Raw genomic sequence first — 23,498 nt, 5'->3', positions numbered from 1 at the left:
CTGGAAAGCGCGGCGCGGAGAAGTAGAAAAGCGATCGGGAAGGACAGACGTGCCGCGAAGAAGCAGGCGGGCCGGTCCCCGCTAGTCCCCTTTGGGTCGGGCTTCCCGCCCACGCCTTAGGCACCAACATACTCCACGTGCCCGCCATCTGGCTACGCCTGCAGGTTGTTGTTTTTGTTTTTTTGTCTCCATTGAATATATTACTAGTATGTACTTATTTAGGTGGGTGGTCGACTACACGTCCTCCAAATATCACATTGCATGACAGCGAAAAAATGCGTCATGTGGTATCGAAGATTATAGTATAGCCCATCACTTTCATAAAGCTCCTGTAACTCCAGTAGGATGCGTAGAACAAGGCCGACCGACGTTTTTCCTGGCGATGAAATAAGTGGCATGTAAATGAGCGCTGTGGTATGATGCATTTTTAAGGTAACTCAGAGAGCTATTGATTCATCCCGTCGGGGAATGAAGCGCCCCTGTTTGGGCTTCGGGGAACCGGTTTCCGGTTAGGGACTCCCAGATTCATGGGTCGGACGCCTGGCTGAGAGGGTGTGCGGTTAACCTGGTTCTGGGAGGGCTGGGGCGGGCCTTCTGCGATGGGTTGATATTCCGGAGGGTTGTCCTCCAGGGGAAGAGGTGGTTTGTGGATTTTGAGCACGCTCTGTTGACGAGCAACAGGGGACATCGGAGGCGAGCCAGACCGGGATTCCGGGGGTGTTTCCGGGAGCATATCGAGAGTCTCCGAAGATGACATCGCGTCCTGATTGCCGTAGGGCCATGACGCCTCAGGTTCCTTTCCAACTGGAGATCTCGGATCAGCCCCAGGTTCAACAGATCTATCGGAGGAGGCATCTGGTGGGTTATACTCTCGACGGGGGCCATCAACAGGACTGAGAGTTTCAGCCATCGCATCTTCGTAGCTCGGGGGCGCATCGTCGTAACCGTCCTCCGGGTTAGCGGGCATCGGGGGCCTGGAAGGCCGAGGGGGCATCGGGGGACGAATGCTGTCACCCACAGGCGAGGTGGGGTTCGACGCAGGAACTGTCGGCTTGACCTGCCCGTTTGCAGCCATGGCATCCAAGAGTGCCTTGGGAGGAGCGATGCCAGAAAATACTTTGACGGGCATTCGGAGTGGGAGAACGATGAGCTGCGGCTGCTGACAGTGAGCGAGACATCCAAGAGCGTCCAGTTCCAGATAGAAGCTTACCTTCATGTTCCCAACACTGCCATGGGTCAGGCCCACCCGGACTTCGAGCTCATAAGTCCGCGAGACGTTACAGGTCTCGAAAGATGGCGCCACCGAGCTGGGTAAAGCGTTGCGATTCCACAAATCGGCATCTAGCGTCCATTCCGTATCCGCGGGGTCTCCTCCTCGTCCCAGAGGAACCCCCATATTACTGAGGCTTAAGATGACCCAGGTGCCGCTTTCGGTGCGTCTCAGATCATGGGCCACAATGCTCGTATAAGAAATCAGTTCAACCTGCAACATCTGCAAGAAGATGGTCTCATACGACTCCGACAACTTCTTGATCAGGACTCGCATCGGTATGGGTTCGTTGCACGTGAGGATCGACGGGTTGGGCAGCCGTAAGTCTGCGGATACGCGAGGAGAGCAGCCCGTGGTCTCGCGAAGGGAACTATTGCTAGACATCTTCTGGAAAAGGCCCCTTTTCTTGCCTGCAGTCGGATGATTCATGAATTGATGCTGTCGTCTTGCGTAGGTTTCTTCGTTCGGTTTACCCGTTCTGGGCGGTTCGATGGGGAGGAAGTTGAGACCACTGATCTAAAGGCCAGTGATTAGCATCGCAACACCAATGCCCATTCTAGCATTGCAGCGATCGCTGCAGGCGAGTTCTCGACATACCGCTCTAATATTCTCTTTGTAGAATTGCGGCCGGATCACCGTTGCTTTCACGTAGTATTTGATATCTGCCATGCCCGGGAAGCCACTCAAGGACGGAGGAAGCGTCTTCTTGATATGGCGGGTTGTATCCTTGGCCATTTCCACCCTGAGCCCTGTGATGTTCAGGTTGGTGAACATGCTATTATGCGAGCTGCAGTCATTATTGAACGGGAACTGGATGAAGGTAAGCTCCGGCCAGAAGACACAGAGAAAGACGGAGTGTGCCCACCTTGAACTGAAAAGGATACTCGTAGGTTCCGCGAGCAAACGTATAGGCTTTGTCCGGAGCACTCGCATTGAAGACGCCAGGGCTTGGGAAGACGGTCACCACTTTGTATAGGATCTACACGAGCTGTCAGTCAGGACTGATGGGCGTGCCAAGATATTACTGGCGACAGCGCAACCAAGAGCAAGGGAAATGAAACCCAGTCGCATCCGCACCTTATGGACTTCAATCTCCGTGCGCTTTTTATCGGACGGTTCATGATGCGGGTATCGCGGCCCTGACAGGCGAGTCCGGCTCTCCCCCTCTAGTTTTACTTGGATACCGCCTATCGCAGCCTCGGATGGTAACTGCAGCACCACCTTTCCCGTGAGGAAGTCGAGATTGGTGAAGTGCTTGTGCGGGCGGTCCAAGTGGACGGTTGCGGACATGGCGAGCACCAGCGCCGCACACTGTCAGCCGGATGCCGGTGGGCTTCTCGGAAGGACCAAGCCAGTCGGTGCAGTCGGGAAAAGACAGCGGAGGGGGGAATGCCACGCGAGGAGATCGGAGATCGTCGTCTCTACTATCTAGAGGTCGACCGAGGAAAATAAGATGGGATGGTGGGGAAGCTGCGGAGGAAAACGAGAGCGGGAGTTCGGCAGGAAAGGAGCAGATAGATACTGTAGTAGTTACTATTGATGACGTTGAATAATCCTGGGGACCGAAAGCACCGCCCGTTGGGGCAGTTTCTCGGCGGGCGCGGAATTGGCCTGGGAATTTATAATGTCGGTGACTCGGTGGAGTCGTCGGACAAGAAGGAAGGGTGTTGTCGTAGTAATGTCATTATTGCTCGTGCCAGTCTGTGTGTTTGTAGCTTGTACAGGACTTAGTATCGTATCTACTTAGTATCTACTTCCTCATTATTACTGTACAAACTACAAACACACAGACTCGATGGTGATCCTCTCGCAGGGCTGGTTTGCTGCTAAGCCACCTTCGGGTGGCCGCTGCACCGCCACCCCACGGGCGCTACTCCGTGGATCCACCCAAATCTCCACCGCCTCGACCATGGCCGACTTCCGCACTACGGAGTCGATACTCCCCTACTATCTATCTAGGCACCAAGATTCCCCGTCCTTGACCGCGACCCAAATCCGTCAGAGACCTTCCTTTGCCAGCATATCTAGAGAAACGGGCGTGACACTCATTAGCCCATGGTCGATCATGCCACTACTGCGCCAGAACAATCCCGGCTTACCTGCAATATCAAGGTAGAACGCAATGGCGTTGAATCTGCACAACCGCTCAAAGTTAGCGAAATCCAACCCCCCCACACCTGAATAACGGACGCGCAAAACCCCTTGACAGACCTTTGTCGATTCCCGGTAATTTCACCCGCCAGCCACTTCAGTCGATTACTCCAGTTGATCAGGTCCAAATGGCTCACCCCCTCGAGGGTGCCCTTGTACCCTTGTTCTCCTCCCCATTTGCTGCTGGCAACGCTGACCAGCCCGTCGTTATACCCTTCGACTTGCTGCAGAAGACGGTGGGACAGACGGAAGACAGACCAGAAGCTTGGCTGCATTGACGCCCCATAGGAGAAATATCTGCACCGACTCAGCCTTACTGCCTTCGGAGCATTGGCCGTGGAGGGCGAACACATACCGGACATCCTCGATATCTGGCGTCGTGGGGTTGAAGGTGGTCTCCATGTAGTCACGCGTTAACTGGGCAAACGCCCCAGTTTCGACTTTGAACCGATCAAGAGCGTAGTATAGCTGGGTGAGGCGGCCATCTGCATAGCGATGTTAGACTCCTTTTGTAGAGGGATGAGAGTAAACCGACCGCCAATCTGGTTGAGGACATAATCTGCAACGGCAGATCCTGGGAACATTTAAGCAGCCTTTCATGAAGCCGGGAATCCAACACACCTCGATGGGGCGTCGCAATCGTGGTCAAGGATTTGACACTGAAATCATTCGGCTTCAGATGCGTGATCATATACCGGGAGTCAAGCCCACTGGGGTGTCGATTAACAACCGCCCGTAAAACACGATGGAACTTTCATCTCGCCTTACCCCTGAAGACACTGTAAATACGCAGCGCATGCAATAGTGGGTTGGTGCTAGGCTTACCATGCTGTGACTTTGTCATGTCAGATCAAATGCTATCAAATGCTGGCAAAGAGGTAAGGAAATACTCACGCAATGATATTTACACCTTCTCCCCGCGCGCCGATAGCGATATCCCTCGCGAGCTCTTCAGCGCGCGCTTCGATGGATGCTGAAGGAGGCACTGTTGCCGTGATGACGCGGACCCCTTTCATCGACAAAGCTTCCTTGATCCCACGCCAGTACTGTACCCCAGGAAAATAAGGCCCAGCAAGGCGCAGCTCATCGAATCCGAGAAGTCCATGCGCAAGGACTACGGGGTGTTTTGGCGTATCTGCCCGACAACAGAGCCGGTCAGTACGCGCTCGAGCAAGGGATTTATACGCATGCACAAAGACAGGGGTCAAACTCACCGTACTGATCTCGAATAACTGCATATTCATCCCTGATGACCCTTCCCAAATCTTCCAGGCGGGGATCGAGTGCGTCGGGGCTTTTCTGTCCATCTGAGCTGTCTTTACGCGTCGAGAAATGAAAGGCCCCTGGGATCGAATGGCCGAAACAAAGTTGAGACTTGGATCGGTGACTGTGGATATTGATGCGGCTTGCGCCGCGAAACCCGGCGACGGCATATTTCATCTTATTTCTTCCTTTCCAATGCGTAGAAGGGGGCGCGTCGTATTCCCCATGCCTGTGCCGATGACGCAACAGTTATCGGTGCCGCGCTTATGCCTCAGGCAGCAACATGGCGGGCATGGACGGATGCATCTATTGAGTAGTTACCTTGTATGCTTACGAACAAGCCCCAACTCCATAAGCCCATACGCATTGCAGTCGGCTTCCAGGATGGTTCAACTAGCCAGCGCCATGCAAGGCTAGACTTGATATTTATGATGCTCGAACAGCGGGATCAGATATATTCACAGGCTGAAAGCAAAGGACACAAACAAAACCCCTCACGCTGCGGCAGTAACGACCACATTCCATCTCTATGCCTTGATTACGATCTTCTCAGACGCCTCGGGCTTCACATCGACCAGCGCATGGATGAGATCCTCGACGACCTTGCTGCCCTTCTCCTTGCCAGCCTCCTGGATCTCCTGGAGCTTCACCTCCGCCTCCTTGTTCGCGTCCTCCTCAGCCTTCTTGTATCCACTCGAGTGCTAGACAGCGGCATTGTCAGCCATCCATGCTGATAGATAGAGACGTTCTAGTTGTTGTGGGGCTCCCCGCAGGCCAGTCGCCCGGAGGTTGGGTCCTCACCTCAGCTTCGAACTTCTTGAACTCATCCTCCTTCTGCTTTCTGTACTCCTCAATCTCCTTCTGCGCCTCAGACTTGGCGTCCCTTATGCGCTTCGTGCGGTCTACATGAGCGTCATTAGTCGGATGCCGTGGCATCAGCGACGGATAGGTGGCATACACTCTCTAGCTAGATAATGCGACACGTCAGCAACTGATTGAGGATCTCGATGTATTCAGACAGCGACCTACCTTGCTGGACAATCTTCTGAGCCTCTCTCTCAGCCTAGAATATATGCAGTCAGTCATCAAGCCTGCCGTGGATGATCTGGATGCGACGTACATCGAGGAGGGTCTGAATGCCTGCGGAGTTCTGGGCGGACTGTCGGAGCGGGGTCAGCATATCTGCTATTCGAGACGAGAGCAGCATATCATCCTCACCATGGTGACGGTAACCCTCTTAGAACAATCTCGAAAAAAAAGAATCAAACGAGGGAGTCGACGAGAGCAGCAATCTACCGAACAGGCGGAGTCGTGGGGAGCTTGTGATGCGCCGTTCGATCTCCCCGACGCCACGGATGACCCCTTAGGCGGTCAGCGGTTCTGCCGCCAAACACCGCCATCGCTGATAGTCACCGATAATCCGATGCAGATTTGGACGTGATGACACTCGCCCAGTCCGTCGATTGAGCTGCCAGGTCGCCCCTGATTTCTTACGAATCCTGTCAGAAACATCCGGACACGATGTCTCGCGCTTCTAAGTTGACATTGGCCGCGACTGGTCTTGGTACGGCGGGGATCATCTACTTTGTGCACTGGGCGCAGGAACAGGAGAAAGTGGTACGTCGATCATGATACTGCAGACGCATATCATTGCGGTGGCTAACGTCTCTTGTCCTGGTCTAGTCTATGCACAAGGCCGTGGAGCAGGATATGGAGAAACAGCGCATTCGCAGGGAACGACAGGCCGAGTTCGAGATGCAAAGGGCGCTGGAACAGGAGTACCTGAAGCTACAGAAGGTTTCCCCGAGCGCTGATGACCCAAAGGGAGGACCGGCGAATCAAGGACAAGGGTCATAATGGAAGGCCGATTCTTTGCAATTGATGGACATGCGTTCGGTATGCCGAAGCCTTTCGCGGTTGAGACTTGTCCTAACGGAACTGCAGGGATAGCTGCCCCCGAGATGCGATAGCCATGTGCTTGTAGAATAATATACCCAAAATGTACAGTATAGAATCACCGACTCCACACTTTTTTTCACCCGGAGAATTCCCGTCTGTTGCCCGTGGTATCCCCAGGCACCCTTGCTACGCCAAAAGGTTGGCACGACACAGAGAATAACAACAACAACAGAGCGCCAGGTGGCTTTATAGAAGAACCAATGTACAGCAGAGATAAGGTTAATTGACTAGCGTTGATACTATATACACAGTACGTGTGCATACACGAGATTATTCACGGTGAAACGCAGGCCGTCCTTATCAGTTCCGCCCGGCCTCCCTCGAGGGGACACGTGCCGCATCACGACGGAGCTCCGAGATAGGAGCGAATCCTGGCGATAGGCGGGCGGCATAAAAACATGCCGGCTATCTACGGAGGCCGGCCCAATTCCGGCCTCCTGCGACTAAGGAAGCCTAACTGGGCCCGATCCAAGGATGCCGGCCAATCAGCCCGGGCGCAAAGTCATTGAGGCTCTTGGCGTTTGGTGAAGTATAAAGCAGGTCATGATGTAGACGACATAGTTTCCGGCCTGGGATGGCATCAATATACCTTGTTTGGAGGGCCGGAGGACGTCCCAGGACTGGCATGGAGTGATATCCTGCCAGGCATTCATCGTTGGGGCCCTCCCCAGGCTTCTGGAGCGCAGAATCTGTCGCTGGTGCACCTGGTATACCCCGCTGAATCAGGAATAGCGCGCTCCCGTGATCCTTGCGTGCCCTCACTTGCCAAGAGTTTGTATAGAGTTGCTGGGCATGTTCTGCATCGAAAAAGTGGCCGGCAGGGGATGCTATTTGCCTTCAGATCCATCGTAGAACCCCAATATACCATCTCCAGAGGTCTCGGATATGTAACCATGCGTTATCACGATCGAGCCCGACGTCTCCACGCCATTTCCATACCTTTTCGGTCATGGTGCACTCGAGGCCGGAATTGATACCGGCCTCGAGAGTATTATAAGAATCGCCTCCTTTCCCGCCCAAATTACCGTCCTTCAAGCTCTACTTCACCGGTACTCGCGAGTCCACAAACTCTGGCATTTCTAAGCCTCCATTTCCTTACTTTCCACTTCTTTGGCTTTGCCCTTTACAACCTTTCTTCCATCGTCATCACATCATCATACACTTGCCTTCTTCTCATCCTAGGCCTTCATCCCACACCTCCCATACAACACAATGTCGCCCTCCAGAGTCCCTGTTTCCACCAGTACCCTGGATCGTTTCCCCCATATCCATGATGACCCTGCCACTCTGTCCCGGTCCCTGGACCCCTTTACCATCACTACCTCCACTGGCTTCCTTCCTTACTCCATTGCCCCTGCCAAGCTGCCCGAGGTCTTCCAGCCCTTGGTGTCCCTGCTCGAGCGTGCTCCGGTTCTGAAACTCGATGGTACCCCGGGTCTTCTGGCCAAGTATGAGCTGGGCCCTGCCGTGTTGGCCGAGCTCCCCGACTTGACAGACGAGATCGACAAGCAGGTCACACCCGAGGGCTTGCCTGACCTCTACACGATTGCTGCCCTGTTCCGGGACTACTCCTTCCTCGCCTCGTCTTACATCCTTGAACCATGCTGGGAGAACTGGTGCAAGAACCCCGAGAACGGCTACGGGCTGGGACGTGACCTGCTGCCCAAGTCTGTGGCGCGTCCCATGTATCACTGTGCTCAGATGTAGGTCTTGCTGTGCTTCTGTTTACATCGTGTCCTACCATGCTGACACCATCCTAGCTTGGACATCCCCCCTTTCCTGTCCTATGCAGCTGCATACTCCCTCTTCAACTACACTGTCGCAGACCCGTCCAAGGGCCTGGAGTACTCTAACCTGCGCCTGGTCCGGGCCTTTGAGAATGGGCTTGACCCTAAGAGCTCCGAGGCAGGATTTATCCTGACCCACGTGGACATGGTCAAGGAGTCCGGCAGCCTGATTGGTGGTGCTGTGAAGGTTGTCGACAATGTCGAGCAGGGAGGCTCTCGATCGGCGGTCAACGATGGATTCCGAGAGATCCTGACGGCCATGGAGAAGATCGAAGCATCCATGGAGGGTATGCAATCAGCCCCCTTCCGAACCCCAGCTTCCAACACCTAACCTGTAACAGACATGTGGGCCAACTCCAAGCCCCAAGACTACCTCTCATTCCGGGTCTTCATCTTCGGAATCACTTCCCAGTCCATGTTCCCCAACGGCGTCATCTACGACGGCGTTCTCGACAACAAGCCTCTTTTCTTCCGCGGAGAGAGTGGCGCCAACGACAGCATGGTAAGTTCAGCCATCTGACCGGACAGTTCCAGCTGACCAAGATGTCCAGATTCCCCTCCTCGACCACCTCTGCCAGATCCCCATGCCGTCCAACCCTCTCACCAAGGTGCTGCACGAGTTCCGCGCCTACCGTCCCCTCCCGCACCGCGAGTTCCTCGCCCACATCAACTCGAAGTCGGAGGAGGTTGGCGTGCGCAACTTCGCCCTCGAGGACACCGAGACCACGATTCTGCTTCTGAAGACCCTCGACCACATTCGGAGCTTCCGTTGGCGCCACTGGCTGTTTGCCCGCGAATACATCATCCGTCGGACGCCTCACCCGACTGCCACCGGAGGCAGTCCCATCGTCACGGTAAGCTGCTCCTCCTTCGGACCTGACTGGCGAGAACCGCGCTGATGAATCCCAGTGGCTCCCCAACCAGCTGTCTGCGGTCATGGACCTGATGATCTCGATCTACGATACGTACCTGGCCCCTCAGAAGGAGGCTGGCGTCGGGCCGGATGGACAGAAGGGGTACGAGGCGTACCAGACGCAGGTTGAGCCGATGATGGAGATGGTGCGGGACCAGAAGGAGAAGCTGGCTCGGGAGGTGGAGAAATGGTGCAAGGAGAGGGGAGTGTAAGCGATACCCAAAGGTTGAGTTCTGAGACTGTTAGAATGGTTGGAGTCGGAATAAATGGCCGGGGCGTTCAATGTTCATGATGATAATTTGCCACAACAAGAGCCCGACAGTAAATAAATAATGAATCTGTATATTCACGCGATCACCTGATGTAGATCGACTCCACTCGACGAACCTCGGCATTTCCCTCTCCGCATTTTCTGGTGCTTTATAATCTCTACCCAATCCGTCTCTTCCCCCCCGCATTCTCCCTCCCACTTCACTTAAGTTATCTACTAAGTATCCCCATCCCCATCTCCCACTTCCATCCCCCACTTCCATCCACATCCACATCCACCACACCCAAAATGACCACCCCCGACACCTTTCACGGCTGGGTCTCGCATTCCCCCACCACACCCCTCACCCTCACAACCTTCACCCCGAAACCGTTCACCGAAACCGACATCGAAATACGCATCACGCACTGCGGCATCTGCGGCACGGACGTACACACGCTGCGATCGGGCTGGGGCCCAACAGACTACCCATGCGTGGTGGGCCACGAGATCATCGGCATCGTGACCCGAGTGGGCAGGGAGGCCTCATTCCCGCCCAACTCGCCCTCTGCGCTGCAGATCGGCGACCGGGTGGGAATCGGCGCGCAATGCCACTCGTGCTTCGAACCGACGTGCGACGCCTGCACCAGCAACCAAGAGAGCTACTGCCCGCAGATCGTGAGCACGTACAACAGCCGGTGGTACCTGCGCGAGACGAAGCGACGCGGAGGGGAGAAGACCTACGGCGGGTTTGCGCGCACGTGGCGCGGTCCGGCCGACTTCGTGTTTAAGATCCCCGATGCGTTGCCCTCGGCGCAGGCGGCGCCGTTGCTCTGTGCTGGGGTGACGATGTTTACGCCGTTGAGGAAATACGGGGCCGGGAAGGGGAGGGCGGTGGGGATTGTGGGGATCGGGGGGCTGGGCCATCTGGGGGTGATGTTTGCGAAGGCGTTGGGGTGTGAGTCTGTGGTGGGGATCTCGAGGACGGGGGGCAAGGAGGCGGAGGTGCGCGCGTTGGGCGCGGATGGGTTTATCGCGACGGCGGAGACGGGGTGGGAGAGGAAGTGGTCGCGGAGTCTGGACTTGATCATCTGCACCGTCGATGGTGACGATATGCCCCTGGAGGGGTATCTGAAGCTGTTGAAGATGGATGGGACGTTCGTGCAGGTGGGGGCCCCGGAGAAGCCGTTGCCGCGGTTGATGGCGTGGGCGTTGATTCAGAAGGGCGTCAAGGTGACCGGGTCGAATATCGGGTCTCGAGAGGATATCTCGGAGATGCTGAGGGTCGCGGCCGAGAAGCAGGTGTTGCCGTGGGTGGAGAGTCGGCCGATGGAGGAGGTGAATGCGACGTTGAAGGACATGGAGGCTGGCAAGGCCCGGTTTCGCTATGTGTTGGAGAATGCGGAGAAGGAGAGTCGGCTGTAGGTAGGGGGGGAACTGGTATAGACGGGGTGTTTGGGTAGCTACATACAGAATACAGACTCTAGCCTACCAGCTTGACTCGGTCGATCTGTCGGTCAGACATCTACCGGATGAGTGTTCCCGAAGATTTCCAGCATAGGTTTGTCGAGAAGTGGCCTCCATTGCTCATCCAGACCCTGCCATACTGCCCTGGTCACTCTGATCCCCCACGTGCCAATATACCAAACATCTCTCAATCGATGGAAAAATGCCGAGTGGTGGGCCAAGATGACCAGAGCCAACGGTTGGCGTTCCCGAAGGAGGTCCATAAATTCGGGCTTTTGCCTGATAGCCCACCGAAAGGCAGCAGAGACCGAGGCCAACCCCACGCGCGCTGTAGCCATCATATCTGCCAAGGTCTCAATCGCGTACTCGTAGACCGCTGTATCATGGGCCGGGTCTTTGGTGCCACAGACGCTGTTCGCCTCGTGCAATCGTTGTAAAGCCAAGCGCACATCTTCTGGTGGGCCTTCATCGCCATCGTCCATCTCAAGCACCACTCCCCAGTCACCGCTGCGGATGCCCGGAATGGCTTGGCTGAGAACCTGCTGGACACCACGTGCCAGCATGTGAACCTGGATCATATCATCGACACATGCCCACGGATCATCGGACTCGGGCAAATGAGGAAAGCCGAAAGTATAGAGGACGACGATGCTGGCGAAGGAAAACATGGCCTTCGCATTGGACGGGTTGATATCGCAGAGCATCTCGCGAAACAAGGCCAGTGCCCGATTTTGATGCGCCACCGCGGTGTTAATATATGCTGAACGCCGGTTGTCGGGTCTGGTTTGTGCCAGATGGAGGGCAGAAAGAGCCAGTAGACCGTGCATGAGAAAGGGGTGCGCGAGGGCTTCCTCGGGAACGCGATCTCGCCAGATATGGTCCGTCTTGTCGGCTCGGGACACGGTCTTGTACGTTGCGTTGCACCAGTGCATCATCAACTCCAAGTCCGTGAAGTTCAGACTCGGGACCGCTTGAGGAGCCCCGTAGTCGCCGCCCCATCGGCCCAGAATGCCGAGGGAGTTGGAAGTCGCGGCCAGCGAGGGATCCGACTGCGCGGGCTCTGAGGCGGACCGCGTGGAGCGTGTGCGCGATTGGGGCTCTTCGTTTGTCCACAGCAGCGACGTGCTGGAGTCGTACTCGCATTTCGATAGGCGCTTGGAGCAATTCGAGCACGACGGCCGCAGTTCATCACACTGAGCGGTTTAGTTACGGGAGCCCCGAAATGAAATGCTGAAGACTGAAGGAGACTGAAGACAGACTAGGTACCTTCACTCGCCGGCGCTTGCACTGCAAGCAGCCGTGGCGCGACTTACGATGAGGTCTTCGCAGTGCCATTAGTCGCCAGTGCTTAGTATTTGCCCAGACCAGCTGTGAGTTGTTTTGCCTGGCGGAGGTGATGTTGTTTCATCTTGCAGGGAGCCTAACTAATGCAGTCGAGAACTCGCTTATGTCATCCTCCACTTGCCCCCGGCCATCGGCCATCTCCCGCAAATCGTAGAAGCAAACCACAAATATCCAGGATCAAATTGGTATCTCGCATCGCTTAATTACACCACATATATCTATTCGTGACTCTCGAGCGTAAAGCTCAGGCACCGCCCCCGCCCCCGCCCCCGCCCCCGCCCCCGCTGCTCGACGCCGCTTGTCTGCGTCGGCGAGCCTTCTCATACAACGCGAGCAGCGTGATAAGAGCCATCAAATCAAATTGCTGTCCATAGTCCACGTAGACCTGCAGCTTACCCGTCTGTTTGAACTTCAAGATTGCGCTGGTGAACAAAGCGACAATCCTGCCGGTCTGCTCGTCTGTCAACTTGAAGTTGCGGTTACTGAGCTTGTGGACCTTGCTCTTCTCGACGCCCACCGAGTGGGTCCTCGTCCACAGGAAAGACCGCCTCTGCCGGCCATGGCCAGACGGCTCCGGCATATGCCAGCGATACTTGGCATGGGTGTGATCTTGCGCAACCAAATCCTCGTAGTTGATCCGATTGACGTCGTCCGGGTCCCCCAGGCCGACTCTGATATCTCGCGAAAAGTGCAGGAACTTGCACACTGCCACCGTCGGGGCGGTCTTGTCTGCACCGGCATGGACCGCGAGATCGGGCTTCTTGGGCCACAGGGAGGAGTTCTCCACTCGGTAGAGCGTTGTGTCGTCTTCTGCGGTGGTCACATTGTAATGGTGGTGGAAGCTGGTGTTGGAGATGTTATAAATGTGAGAAGGGCTGGCCTGGCCCGCCGGGGTGTCATCCACCGACACGCCAGAGTTGCTCAAGGTGGTTGCGCCGGACACCATTGAAGGTTCATTGGCCATCGTGAGGTCGAGATGGGATGTGAGTGTTAGTAAATCGGGAGAGGGAAAGTAATGGTATCATGATGGAAGCTGGGAACCATGAGATGCCGTTCCACTGTCCTTATATGGTGGTGATACGAGAGAGTTGGTGGTTTTCAAGGGTCCGCCGATGGCGATCGTCGGGCTGTGCTGCTGGCCGGGCCAATCAGCGCGCTAGCGGATACGACGGGCTCGATGGGGCATAGCGTGGGGGACTGAGGCAGCAAGGCATGTGCCATCACCTGACCTGCTCACCGCCAAGGCGGCGCGCGTGGATCGACGGCGACGGCGAAAGAAGAAGAAGAAGAAGAAACACCGCGGCGTCGAAGGGAGTCTGTCAACTGTCTCTTTCATTGCCTCCGAGGCTTCCCTCCTGTTCCCCTCCGTGCGCGTCCTCAAATCCTCCAATCCTCGAATTGCTGGCGCATTACTTCTCCCTTCCATCATCTCGCACTGACTGTCTTCCTACCCCCCCCCCATCCCCCCCAATCGGGGTAGCCTTTCTTTCCGTCCATTATTTTTCCTGTCCATAACCTTGTCAGTCCGACTCCATAGCTCCCCAGCAGTCACTCGAACCCCTGTCGCAAAATGTCGTTCAAGATCCCATTTGAATCCAGTCCCCCGTCGACACCGGGCAAGTCCCGCGGTCTGTTCGACAATCTATCCAGCACGCCTGCCGGGGCTCCTCCCTCCGCATCCCACTCCTTTGCTCCTCAGTCCAGCTTCTTAGGCGACTCCCAGATGAGCTCCGGCTCTCTCTTCACAAAGTCCGGCCACATGAACACCAACGACAGCATCTTCGGCTCCTCCATTGCGTCCGACGACTTTGCTCTCCCCGACTTACCCAAGCCGAAAAAGGCCGCCGCGCCAGCCAAGCCGTCAGCCAATCCGTTTGCGCCGTCGCAGTCCCTGTTCAGCGTCACAAATGGCAACCGATTCGCCGAGTCAACCAGTCTCGGGAAATCGAACGGCTTCGCGGAGTCGCAGATGGATGAGGATGCCGAACAAGATGCGGAGGGAGAAGACGAACTCCCGGTGCCGGAGCACGAAAACCATCGCGACGTTCTGAATGGGCAGAAACCAAACAAGGACCCTGCGCCTCGCTTTAGCTTCCTGGACTCCCAGTTCGGTGATTCCATCCCCCCGCAGCCAGTCTCGCTCCAACGAAAGGCGATCTATACCAACCCGGTCAATGCGAAGCGACCGAAACTCGACGAGCGGTGGGCGAACCAATCGCCTCTGCGCAAGGGGAAATTGTCGGCTAAAAAGGACTCGGCTGTTTCGTCGATCGTGCGCAACTTTGCTACTCGGTCGCGCATTGCCGCGGTGCAGGAGCCGAGTGATTTCATCATCAGCACGGAGGACGAGATCTGTGACATGTACGATGAAGTCAAGAAGTCCGAGTTCAACGGCGTTGACTTTGAGACCGCCCTGTCAACCACCTGTGACAGACTTGTGACCGTCTGGCATACGCCCGGCCAGAGTTCGGAATCTGGCATTGGTCCTGGAGATCATGCCTCTAACATTGCGAAAGCAGGCTTCCTCGCGTCTCTGCTCCTGCAGCTCCACCACCCTCCGCAATCGGCACCCAAGCCAGCTCTGTCCAGCCCTCTCGGGTTTGCCGCACGCAATCTGTTATTGACTGCCCCTCGCACGAGTACCCCTACCCCTCTACCCAAGCTCCTCCTTGACTGGCTTGAGACACACCACTATCCCCCGTCGGCCGAGCTACGAGCCCTGAAAGTAGTAGAGCCGAGCCCCACTGCGTCACCCAACTTCTGGGAGCTCATCCACGCCGCAGTATTACGGGGTCATCTCTCAGACGCCGCGGAGATCTTGCGGTCTGCGGATTTCAATCATGCGAGATCGGCGTTGGAGGATGGCCTGCCGCAGTCGGGCTACCGTGGCACGCAGCTCCAGAATATTCAACGGTGCATCAACAAGGCCCACCAGATCCTCGAGTCCTGCCCCAGCCTGCAGCATGGGGATTGGGACGGCCGGGGCGCGGAGTGGGGGCTTTATAGGAAGCGCGTGCTGGCAGCCGTCTCTGACCTGGAGGAATTCGCCGAAGGCAATGAGCAGCCAGCGCCGGAGCCTCCCACGGCGGAAACCCGTTTCCAGGCGATCAACTTTGGGCTGAAGCCGACGGCCGCTGCGCCCATGTTCTCCTTTGCCCAGTCCGCGCGGATGGCCGACAGCAAAGTTCCCTGGACGATTTACCAGAACCTTCGGACCGTGTACCGCATCCTGCTGGGTGATACACGTGCGATCATGAACACCGCCCAGGACTGGATTGAGGCTACTATTGGGATGACTGTATGGTGGGATGGAGAGGACGACGACGAGAGCTCGAACAACGACTTCAGCGCCAGCAACTTCCTGTTCTCCCGGCCCCTGAAAGCGCCCTTGTCGCCGGCCAATGCCAAGTACGCCTATCTCCGGCGCCTCGACCTGGCCTTCAGGAATGCGACGAGTGCGGACCCCGAGGATGACGGCTTCCGCATCAACTCGCTGAGCAGCCTCGAGGTTGGACTGGCCTCGGTGTTCGAGGGCAATGTCGATGGCGTGCTGGAGTTGCTCCAGACGTGGTCGCTGTGCATTGCGTCGGCTGTGGTCGAGGTCGCGTCGATGGGCGGCTGGCTCGAGGCTGGGGCCGGACCGAAGTCGATGCCTGGTCTGAGCGAGGACGACCTGATGGTTCTGTCATACGGCCAGGACGGCGCCCCCAGTCGTCGCATCAACAAGAACGACGTGATCAGCGCCTATGCCTTGGGCCTGTCCAAGCGACCCATCGTGGAGAGTGATGCTGGCGCCCGGGAGGGATGGGAGATTGCCATCGAGGTTCTCAGCCGCCTGGACGACCGCGAGAAGATGCAAAAGAGCGTGGCGGAGCTGCTGGACAAGCTGCCTCTCGCCACGCCAGAGCAGGTGGACAAGGTGGTCCTGCTGTGTTCCGAGCTCGACCTCAACACGGAAGGACAGAAGATGGCCGAGGTGAGTGCCGCCCGACGCCAGACTCGTGGGCCCAGCTAACTGATCAGCGCTTTGGGGATGATACGGTGACGAAGTCGCAGGACTACGGGCTTGCCCTTCTGTGCTATGCCCGGGCGCACAACCGACGCAAGGTCAAGTCGATTGTCGATCTGCTCATCTCCTACAGCCTGGTGCAATCCCGCGCATACCCCGACTCGGCCGCGCTGGACCAGCAGCTGGAGGTGTTGATCCGCGACCCCAACCAGTGCCTGTCCGCCATTTCGGCGACCGACGAGGAGGCCGCCCACATCCTGCAGTACTACTTCAGTGGATATGCGACGCTCCGTCGGTACTACGAGACCCGCGACGAGGCCGCCAGTCTCAAGCCTCTGGCCAGACGGCGGGCGGCGGCGCAGGCCCTGGTGGCGGTCATCGGCAGTGCGGCGGACAGCATTTACGGCGGGCTTTACGACCCCGAGCGCGACTCGGTGATCCAAGTCGACGGGCTGCTGACGTTGCTGGGCGAGGCCCTGCCCTTCATCGATCGTGAGTCTACCTGGGAGGGATGACCTTCTTTCCGACGAGCCCAAGCTGACTGACCCCCCCCCCCCCCCCCCAACAGAACCCACCCCCATCCTCTCCACCTCCCAACTATTCACCATCCTCTCCGCCATCGAGGACCTCCAAACCGTGACCCCGCGCGTGTACGCCCAGTGCGAGGAGTGCTTCCGCTCTACGCTCATCCAGTACCAGTCCTCCAAGCGCGCCCACACGTCCGACTCCTTGGTGCAGCCGCCGTCGCCGCGGGCGATGCTGAAGAAGTCGGTCTCGTCGCTCACCGCATCCAGCACCTTCTCCCTGATCGGCAACGACATGATCGAATCCGCGCGCACGCGATCCGGCTCCGGCTCGGTGGGCAGCTCGGCCGTCCTGGTCCCGCGCGCGGACGGAGAGGCGGCTGTCTCGAGCGAGAAGCGCGGCTGGGACTGGCGTGCCGGGCTGCCGGAGGATATCACGGGCGATGACATCCTGCGTATCCTGCGGCTGGGCATCGCCAAGGGCCTGAGCTCGAGGGCACTCGGTTCTCTCTAGGTTGAATTGGCCGTGGTTGTGGATTGATAAATAAGAAAAGTATCTGGGTGTATTCTATTCGTGTCATCTGTTTTTTCTTTTTCTTTTTTTTTTTTTAATAATTGCCCTTTTCCCCTTCCCCCCCCTTTTTTTTTCTTCTCTCTACATTGAGTGAGAAGAGTGCAGAGGACTCTGATCTTATCTGAACCGATAACCCTCGCGCTTCTCATGTATTCTGTATGCATAATGGGTTGGGATTGCATGGAGTTGACCGATACATTTGAGCACCGACCATTCAATTGATGAACACTTACTGTAGTCAGTCCGCACTGATTGTTGGTGGCTGCTGATGGGGGGGGGTGTTTGTCAGGTCAGGGCAACCCCGCACGTCTGGCCAGGAGGGATGGATTCACTTTTACCCTTTGGCAGGCTGGGAACTTCCCTTAACACTTCTGCCTGCCTGCCTACCTGCCTACCTACCTACCTACCTACCTACCCTAATGCAGACTATAAGCTATGCGGACTATAAGCTATGCACCACTACCTCTCCCCATATGGGCAGTGAATAAGAAGATATCGTAGGAGAACATAGCTCTTCTCTTGCTCTTGTTCTCGCTCTCGGGTGCTCTCACACCCTCTCCAATACTCCCTGTATCTTTATAGAAGGCTAACCCTCTCTACATAGAAGAACCCAGACTAGACACGCAATCTCAATCCACATCCCGATGCAGAACCAGAAACAGTGGTGAGTGGGATTAGATCAATCAACGAGCAGGTAGGTAGACATGTAGGTAGGTAGGTAGGTAGGTAGGTAGGCCAGCTAGATAAATCATATTTGAAAAAAAAAAAAAAAAAAAAGATAAGATGACGAGAGCTCAGCCCCACGGTGTTGTTGACAATAAAAAAAGATGTCTATCTAGCAAAAGGTTTGGCGAACCGGCCAAGCCAAACTCGAATCGAACTGAGCGAAATTGGATCTGAGGGTGCAGCACTATCAGACCCCGTGCTTTTGGGATCAGGTTATCCCTTGATGCTGGAGTATCCGGAATCCGGGAGGGCAGGGTCTCGCACGTCGCTCCCGTTGCATCGCAGAGAGTGGCGGGAGCAGGTGTAGCCGACCAGGACGATTTTCTCCTGCACCGTGTGGCCGCGCTGTCGATATGCCTCACACGGATCTACCGCGTGCTGGAAGTAGAGACATCGGCAGGCGGAAAATCGCTCCACCAGCTGGTAGCACATGGTGAGGGCGCGACGAGGGGACGAAACAAAGCGAAATGATCAAACGTGCTGCGTGGTAAAGAGACAGGAATGATTGTGGTGGTCCAAGAATGGCTCGATAGGAAAGACGCGCGGTGGTGGTGGCTGCGATGAAGGTGGGGAGGGAGGGGACGGCGGATGGAATAGATGATAAGAACACCGATCATTCAGGCAAGCCAGGACCATGATAGACCCCCACAGAAGCTGTCGACGACGATCTAGAGCGGGCGAGCTGACCTGATGCAGTCATTCCACGACGCCCTGATTGATGCTGAATGCAATGCAGCGGTCGATGCGAGGCATCTATAAACCGAAACGACCTTTAATTCTGTGCCCGGGGACGATCCAAACGGCCGTGGTCCATCACGAACAGGGCGAGCGATGCAGGGAGAGGGAGAGGGAGAGGGAGAAAGAGAAGGAAGGGGAAGGGGGGACAGCAAGGGCCAGCAAGGAACCGAGGGGAATGAATCAAGGAAGAGGAGGGGAGCGAGAAAAGGGAAAGGGAAAGGGAAAAGCGAAAGAAAAAGAAAAAGAGGAGAAGAAGCGACCCATCCTGCCGGGCAAACGTCAAGCCAGCCATCCCAGATTGGCCTCGTCGCAATAATAATCTTTGTAGGGCAAACCGGAGTCGATCAGTGGGGGACGCTTGTTCGGGCTGAAGGCCGAGTAGTGCAGAAACTAGGCGACGCCCACCATGACAGCTGGTAGACAGTTCAGTCGGTTAGTTACTCCAATCCCGCGTGAGGGAGGGTTGGGTGTCTCTCCAGTCTCCATGGGGAATGCCATCATCCGAGGCAGGAGGCAGGTGGCAGGTGGCAGGTGGCAGGTGGACGGCCGACGGCGATGGGCGTGAGAAGCCGGGCAGGTTCAGCTGGGATGCATGGCGGTTCTCCGGGGGGGGACCTTGGGAGCCATAAGGCTGCAGCGGCACGACGATGATTTGAGGAAAATCCCTAGCTTCATCCACGGACTGAGGCTGAACGGAATAGCCGGAAAGGACGAACCACTGGCGAGCGACGACCTCACCGTAGGGCTGAAACGGTGAGATCCAGGAGGCCATGGATGGATTATGGATCGGATCAAGAGAAGAGGACGGACAAAGACCGGGGAACCGTCGGTGAAGACGAGAGGGGATGTTTGCTCACAACCCAAAATAGCATCCCGTGACTAAGCGGTAGGGCCAGCGCCCCGCAGTGCGGCCTGAGTCACGCCGTCGTGGCTTCCCAACAGGGAAACGCAAACACACCAACACACCAGTATTGTCATCACCGTGTAATCACATAACAATACACCGGACACCCCCCGGATCAATCAATCCCAGGCAGGATTGGTATCTAGTTAAGTACGGAGTACTAGTAAAGAAGCACTGAGCAGAGGGACATCAGCACGCAGCAGTCCACACCGACCAACCCCCGTAACCGATCGATCTTAAATACTATTCCCTAATTCCGACCCGAACGAACAGTCAGTATATACAAACACCCAAACACCAAAAGATCACCCGATCACCCGATCACCCCCTCCAGAAAATCAAACCCCTCCCTCTGCAACTCCCACGTCCTCGACCCCACCGCCATCCCCATCGCAAACGTATGATCCTCCCCCGGCACCTCGACCATCCCGCACCGCACCCCTTTCTCCCTCAACACGCGCCACAGCTCCCGACTCACCTCCACCGTCACCTTGGTATCCGCGTCGCCATGCACGATGAACGTCGGCGGGAACCCGTCCCCGACGTGCCACACGGGGTCGATTTCCCGCACATCGCCGTCCGGGTAGCACGCCTGCAGGACCGTGCCGTTGGCGACCTGCGTGAGGGCGAAGGCGTCGCGGGGCCGCGAGAAGTCCGGCCCCTTGGAGACCCCGGTTTCGGTCTGGCCTTCTAGCGAGATCGAGCTGTCGGTGGGCACGGGGTGTTCGGCGTAGATCTGCTGTAGGAAGGAGGACGAGAGAGGGGGCAGGGTGCGGGCCACGGCTGGGAGGGGGATCGTCCAGAAGGGGTGCGTGAAGTGTACGGCGCCGTAGAAGTTGAGGATCGCGGCGACGGGGCGGGGCACGTCGTAGCCCTGAGTTGAGGGAGGGTGGTTAGTTTGAGAGGGGATTGGGGGATTGGGGGTTTGGATGTTTGGATGTACCAGGGACAAGGCCAGCGTGCCTCCCGACGACGTCCCAAATGCCATGACGCGATCCATGTCGACCTGGTACGGCAGGCCCTGGCCGGGCGTGGCAGCGTCGCTGGCGAGGAACGCATCGAGGTGGCCGTCGTAGATCCAGGCGAGCAGGTCCCGACAGTCGGTCATCGGGCCCTCGAGGATATTCACCTGCGGACAGAGGCGATGGTTCGGCACCACCACGATCCAGTTCCGCGCCAGGCAGTCGTCGATCTGCGGCATGGACACCATGCGGGAGTGGCCGAGCATGAACACGCCGCCGTGGATGTTGATGACTGGTGCGGGTTAGCAGTGCTCAACCAAGATTGGGGGGGGGGGGGGGGGGGGGAAGAGGACTTACGGACGGGATACTTCTTCGCTTTTCCATCGAAGGATGAGGGTAATGATGGCGGGAGGTAGATGTCGGTGTGGATTTGACTGCCATGGGCCTCTTTGTATTGCACGGTGAGAGGGGGAGGAGGCATCGTGTCTGGGGGTATGGATGTGTGTGGGGGAGTCGGGTATTATTGCGGGGAAAGTTTATACGTCCAACGGTGCAGCAAGATGTGACAGAAATGCTGCACTTAAGTACTGTGCTAGGCTCGTGCCCGGGATATCCGACTGCGGGGGAATCGCTCCCGGCTCTGCTGCCGAGACACTGGAGTTAACAAACACGGCTCGACTGTACGGTAAGATCATCATTCATCATTCATATGCTATCTGAACAATGTAGCTATCATGACCTGACATCGCTCGTTCATTCATCCCATCATCCACCTGGCTATACCATTCGGTGCCCTGGTATAGAGCGGAGCTTGTCCTTTTCCTCCCACAACCCTAACCGTCCTCATCTCACCCCCCCCCCCAAAACACGCCCCCATTTCCGTCTCCCCCGAAGCGAGTCCGGCTCTTCGGAACGGCCCGGCTCGCCTCTCTATTTGTCCCATTTTTTTTCTTTCTCTTTTTGGGCTTTTATGTATAAGTCTGATAGACGTAGCAGAAGCCGCCAAAGGAGTGACTATTCTCGGATAGATGGCGGGCATTCACGCCCAGCTGGTTCGGTCTTGCAACCCGGGAAGCGACTCCCATTAGGGGAAGTTTGGTTGGAAACAACGTAAAACACGCAAAATCGATGGCTTATCTGCGCACCACAATACCCTGGCGGCGAACGGCGCTCCGGGCCCGTCGGTACTCCTCATCGCTATCGGACTCCGAGCAGCTGGCCTCGGACGACTCCGTCACATAGCCGCAGCGGCTACCCCCGCAGTCGAGCTTGACGCGGTCACCCTTGCGGGTGATCCCGTAGCGCTCACAGTGGCAGATGGGCGTGGGCGGGTCGCTCATGGAGGACAGCGACGACGGGGAGGTGCTGCCGGAGGATCGGGAGGACAGGGACGAGCCGACGGAGCTGGGCGGGCTGTTGGAGAGCTCGTACTCGTCCGACATGCGCGAGCCGGCAAACCGTCTGGTGAGATCGTCCATGGTCGGGGCGAAGTCCGTCTCCCGGATTTGACGGGAGGCGTAGGGCTTGGACGGCTTGGGGTGGTGGATCTTGGATGGAGACGGAGCACGGCCCTTGACCACATCCTCGCCCCGGCGGTGCTTGGGTGCCGAGTGGGAGGGCTTGTTGCCCCCGGGAACATCGAGGATGTTCAGCTTGCGGCCGGTGGTGGGCTCGACGGTGTATTCCATCGCGGGGTCATGGGAGACGTGGTAGCCGTCCATGATGTACTGCGTCTGGTCAGTTCTGATCGGGGCCCGCGCGGGAAGGGCCACTCACGTAGTACCAGTAACGGCCACCCGGCTTCAGCATGGAGGTCTGGAAGCGGAACTTGCCGACCCAGGCGCCTGGCTTGCCATCGTCCCGAGAGAGGGGGATCTGACGGGAGTAGTTGTCCCAGGAGCCGACCAGGTGGACGGTCTTGACATTGGAGGAAGTGCGGAGAGCGAACTTGAGTTGCACAGCAGACATGGTGAGAGATTGACCAGGTTATACTAGGAATTAGATAATATGCCAGGGGCAAGATGCAAGATGCAAGATGCAAGATATAGCAGATATAACGGAGAAACGTGTCCGAGATGGATGTGGCGTTGTTATAAAAGGCAGAATAGAGAAGGGCTACCAGAGTCGATTTCCGTTCAGCCTTGCTTGGTTGGATGTTGGTTGGATGGCTGTGCAGGTATAACAACAAGCCTTGCGGTTGACAGGATCCAGTCCTTGACACGTAGCAGAAATTAGATAGTAGATAGAAGCGGGAAGATCAATAAAGGCAGCAGACGAGGCCAGCAAGTCGTCTGAACTGGATGAGGGAACACAGATGTCGACCGGCGACACAGATGGACCGTCACAAGGTTGGAATGGTTTAGAAGTATCCTAACTGGTCAGAAGCAATAACGCAACAGGGGTTGGGGGAATCCAGAGCACAGCTCGTGGGGAGTGAATGGGGGGAAATATTAAGAGGATAGAGGGAAGCTAAAGCAATGAAGAAAGACAAGACAACAACAAACCAGTGCAGCCAGTGCACAGGATACTTCCAAACCAAAGGCAGTCAGACAAGACAAGCTTGCTGGAGAAGAGAAGGAAGAGAAGGCAGAAGACGCCTGGGCGGCTACAGCTGCTTTTAAAGACGACCGGGGGAGGGGGAAAGTGTGCCTCTTCCC

At 56.8% G+C, this 23,498-nt stretch overlaps 12 protein-coding genes across 12 annotated transcripts; 5 read left to right on the top strand and 7 right to left on the bottom strand.

Annotated features, from left to right (window-relative positions):
- Positions 1-484: 484 nt before the first annotated feature.
- Positions 485-2,560, bottom strand: BO70DRAFT_264243 (arrestin (or S-antigen), N-terminal domain protein; the record flags this gene model as incomplete). Its single annotated transcript, XM_025538940.1, has 5 exons — positions 485-1,156; positions 1,211-1,786; positions 1,868-2,080; positions 2,136-2,249; positions 2,348-2,560. Coding segments are annotated over 5 exons (1,788 nt in total), but the record flags the coding sequence as incomplete, so codon positions are not given.
- Positions 2,561-3,242: 682 nt separating this feature from the next.
- BO70DRAFT_363647 (triglyceride lipase) lies at positions 3,243-4,884 on the bottom strand. Its single transcript, XM_025543622.1, has 9 exons — positions 4,636-4,884; positions 4,316-4,556; positions 4,247-4,256; positions 4,043-4,133; positions 3,957-3,995; positions 3,777-3,906; positions 3,482-3,718; positions 3,370-3,404; positions 3,243-3,294 (listed from the first exon to the last, which is right to left on the bottom strand). The coding sequence occupies exons 1-9, from the start codon at positions 4,859-4,861 to the stop codon at positions 3,269-3,271; spliced, it is 1,035 nt and encodes a 344-aa protein (XP_025397865.1). The 5' UTR covers positions 4,862-4,884; the 3' UTR covers positions 3,243-3,268.
- A 327-nt stretch (positions 4,885-5,211) lies between these two features.
- Positions 5,212-5,864, bottom strand: BO70DRAFT_397991 (uncharacterized protein; the record flags this gene model as incomplete). The annotated part of the gene is made up of 5 exons (XM_025546753.1): positions 5,212-5,385; positions 5,486-5,586; positions 5,643-5,651; positions 5,714-5,747; positions 5,805-5,864. 5 exons carry the CDS (start codon positions 5,862-5,864, stop codon positions 5,212-5,214), a joined length of 378 nt encoding a protein of 125 aa, XP_025397864.1.
- A 264-nt stretch (positions 5,865-6,128) lies between these two features.
- On the top strand, positions 6,129-6,711 carry BO70DRAFT_363646 (protein PET117). Its single transcript, XM_025543621.1, has 3 exons — positions 6,129-6,301; positions 6,368-6,580; positions 6,629-6,711. Exons 1-2 carry the CDS (start codon positions 6,206-6,208, stop codon positions 6,539-6,541), a joined length of 270 nt encoding a protein of 89 aa, XP_025397863.1. The 5' UTR covers positions 6,129-6,205; the 3' UTR covers positions 6,542-6,580; positions 6,629-6,711.
- Positions 6,712-7,687: 976 nt separating this feature from the next.
- On the top strand, positions 7,688-9,696 carry BO70DRAFT_339778 (indoleamine 2,3-dioxygenase family protein). The gene is made up of 5 exons (XM_025541261.1): positions 7,688-8,346; positions 8,404-8,717; positions 8,772-8,932; positions 8,982-9,284; positions 9,340-9,696. Exons 1-5 carry the CDS (start codon positions 7,856-7,858, stop codon positions 9,553-9,555), a joined length of 1,485 nt encoding a protein of 494 aa, XP_025397862.1. The 5' UTR covers positions 7,688-7,855; the 3' UTR covers positions 9,556-9,696.
- A 116-nt stretch (positions 9,697-9,812) lies between these two features.
- On the top strand, positions 9,813-11,292 carry BO70DRAFT_339775 (NAD(P)-dependent alcohol dehydrogenase). The gene has a single exon (XM_025541260.1). It carries the CDS (start codon positions 9,903-9,905, stop codon positions 11,016-11,018), a length of 1,116 nt encoding a protein of 371 aa, XP_025397861.1. The 5' UTR covers positions 9,813-9,902; the 3' UTR covers positions 11,019-11,292.
- BO70DRAFT_409592 (Zn(II)2Cys6 transcription factor domain-containing protein) lies at positions 11,111-13,487 on the bottom strand (the record flags this gene model as incomplete). The annotated part of the gene is made up of 3 exons (XM_025547235.1): positions 12,657-13,487; positions 12,349-12,368; positions 11,111-12,253 (listed from the first exon to the last, which is right to left on the bottom strand). Exons 1-3 carry the CDS (start codon positions 13,366-13,368, stop codon positions 11,111-11,113), a joined length of 1,875 nt encoding a protein of 624 aa, XP_025397860.1. The 5' UTR covers positions 13,369-13,487.
- Positions 13,488-13,742: 255 nt separating this feature from the next.
- BO70DRAFT_363644 (putative nuclear pore complex subunit Nup85) lies at positions 13,743-17,565 on the top strand. Its single transcript, XM_025543620.1, has 3 exons — positions 13,743-16,380; positions 16,428-16,905; positions 16,982-17,565. Exons 1-3 carry the CDS (start codon positions 13,975-13,977, stop codon positions 17,449-17,451), a joined length of 3,354 nt encoding a protein of 1,117 aa, XP_025397859.1. The 5' UTR covers positions 13,743-13,974; the 3' UTR covers positions 17,452-17,565.
- An 885-nt stretch (positions 17,566-18,450) lies between these two features.
- BO70DRAFT_430612 (uncharacterized protein) lies at positions 18,451-19,756 on the bottom strand (the record flags this gene model as incomplete). The annotated part of the gene is made up of 2 exons (XM_025548174.1): positions 19,520-19,756; positions 18,451-18,657 (listed from the first exon to the last, which is right to left on the bottom strand). Exons 1-2 carry the CDS (start codon positions 19,745-19,747, stop codon positions 18,451-18,453), a joined length of 435 nt encoding a protein of 144 aa, XP_025397858.1. The 5' UTR covers positions 19,748-19,756.
- Positions 19,757-20,192: 436 nt separating this feature from the next.
- Positions 20,193-21,322, bottom strand: BO70DRAFT_295128 (uncharacterized protein; the record flags this gene model as incomplete). Its single annotated transcript, XM_025539499.1, has 2 exons — positions 20,193-21,133; positions 21,199-21,322. The coding sequence occupies 2 exons, from the start codon at positions 21,320-21,322 to the stop codon at positions 20,193-20,195; spliced, it is 1,065 nt and encodes a 354-aa protein (XP_025397857.1).
- Positions 21,323-21,475: 153 nt separating this feature from the next.
- Positions 21,476-22,066, top strand: BO70DRAFT_72554 (uncharacterized protein). The gene has a single exon (XM_025548679.1). The coding sequence runs from the start codon at positions 21,551-21,553 to the stop codon at positions 21,953-21,955; it is 405 nt and encodes a 134-aa protein (XP_025397856.1). The 5' UTR covers positions 21,476-21,550; the 3' UTR covers positions 21,956-22,066.
- Positions 21,965-23,050, bottom strand: esdC (GTP-binding protein EsdC). The gene is made up of 2 exons (XM_025548678.1): positions 22,618-23,050; positions 21,965-22,568 (listed from the first exon to the last, which is right to left on the bottom strand). The coding sequence occupies exons 1-2, from the start codon at positions 22,807-22,809 to the stop codon at positions 21,975-21,977; spliced, it is 786 nt and encodes a 261-aa protein (XP_025397855.1). The 5' UTR covers positions 22,810-23,050; the 3' UTR covers positions 21,965-21,974.
- Between the last annotated feature and the right edge of the window lie 448 nt (positions 23,051-23,498).

The sequence above is a fragment of the Aspergillus heteromorphus genome (assembly GCF_003184545.1).
Source record: "Aspergillus heteromorphus CBS 117.55 chromosome Unknown BO70scaffold_19, whole genome shotgun sequence".
Classification (NCBI taxonomy): Eukaryota; Fungi; Ascomycota; class Eurotiomycetes; order Eurotiales; family Aspergillaceae; genus Aspergillus; species Aspergillus heteromorphus.
The sequence above is the reverse complement of the archived record's forward strand: the minus strand, read 5'-3'. Positions and strand labels throughout refer to the sequence as shown.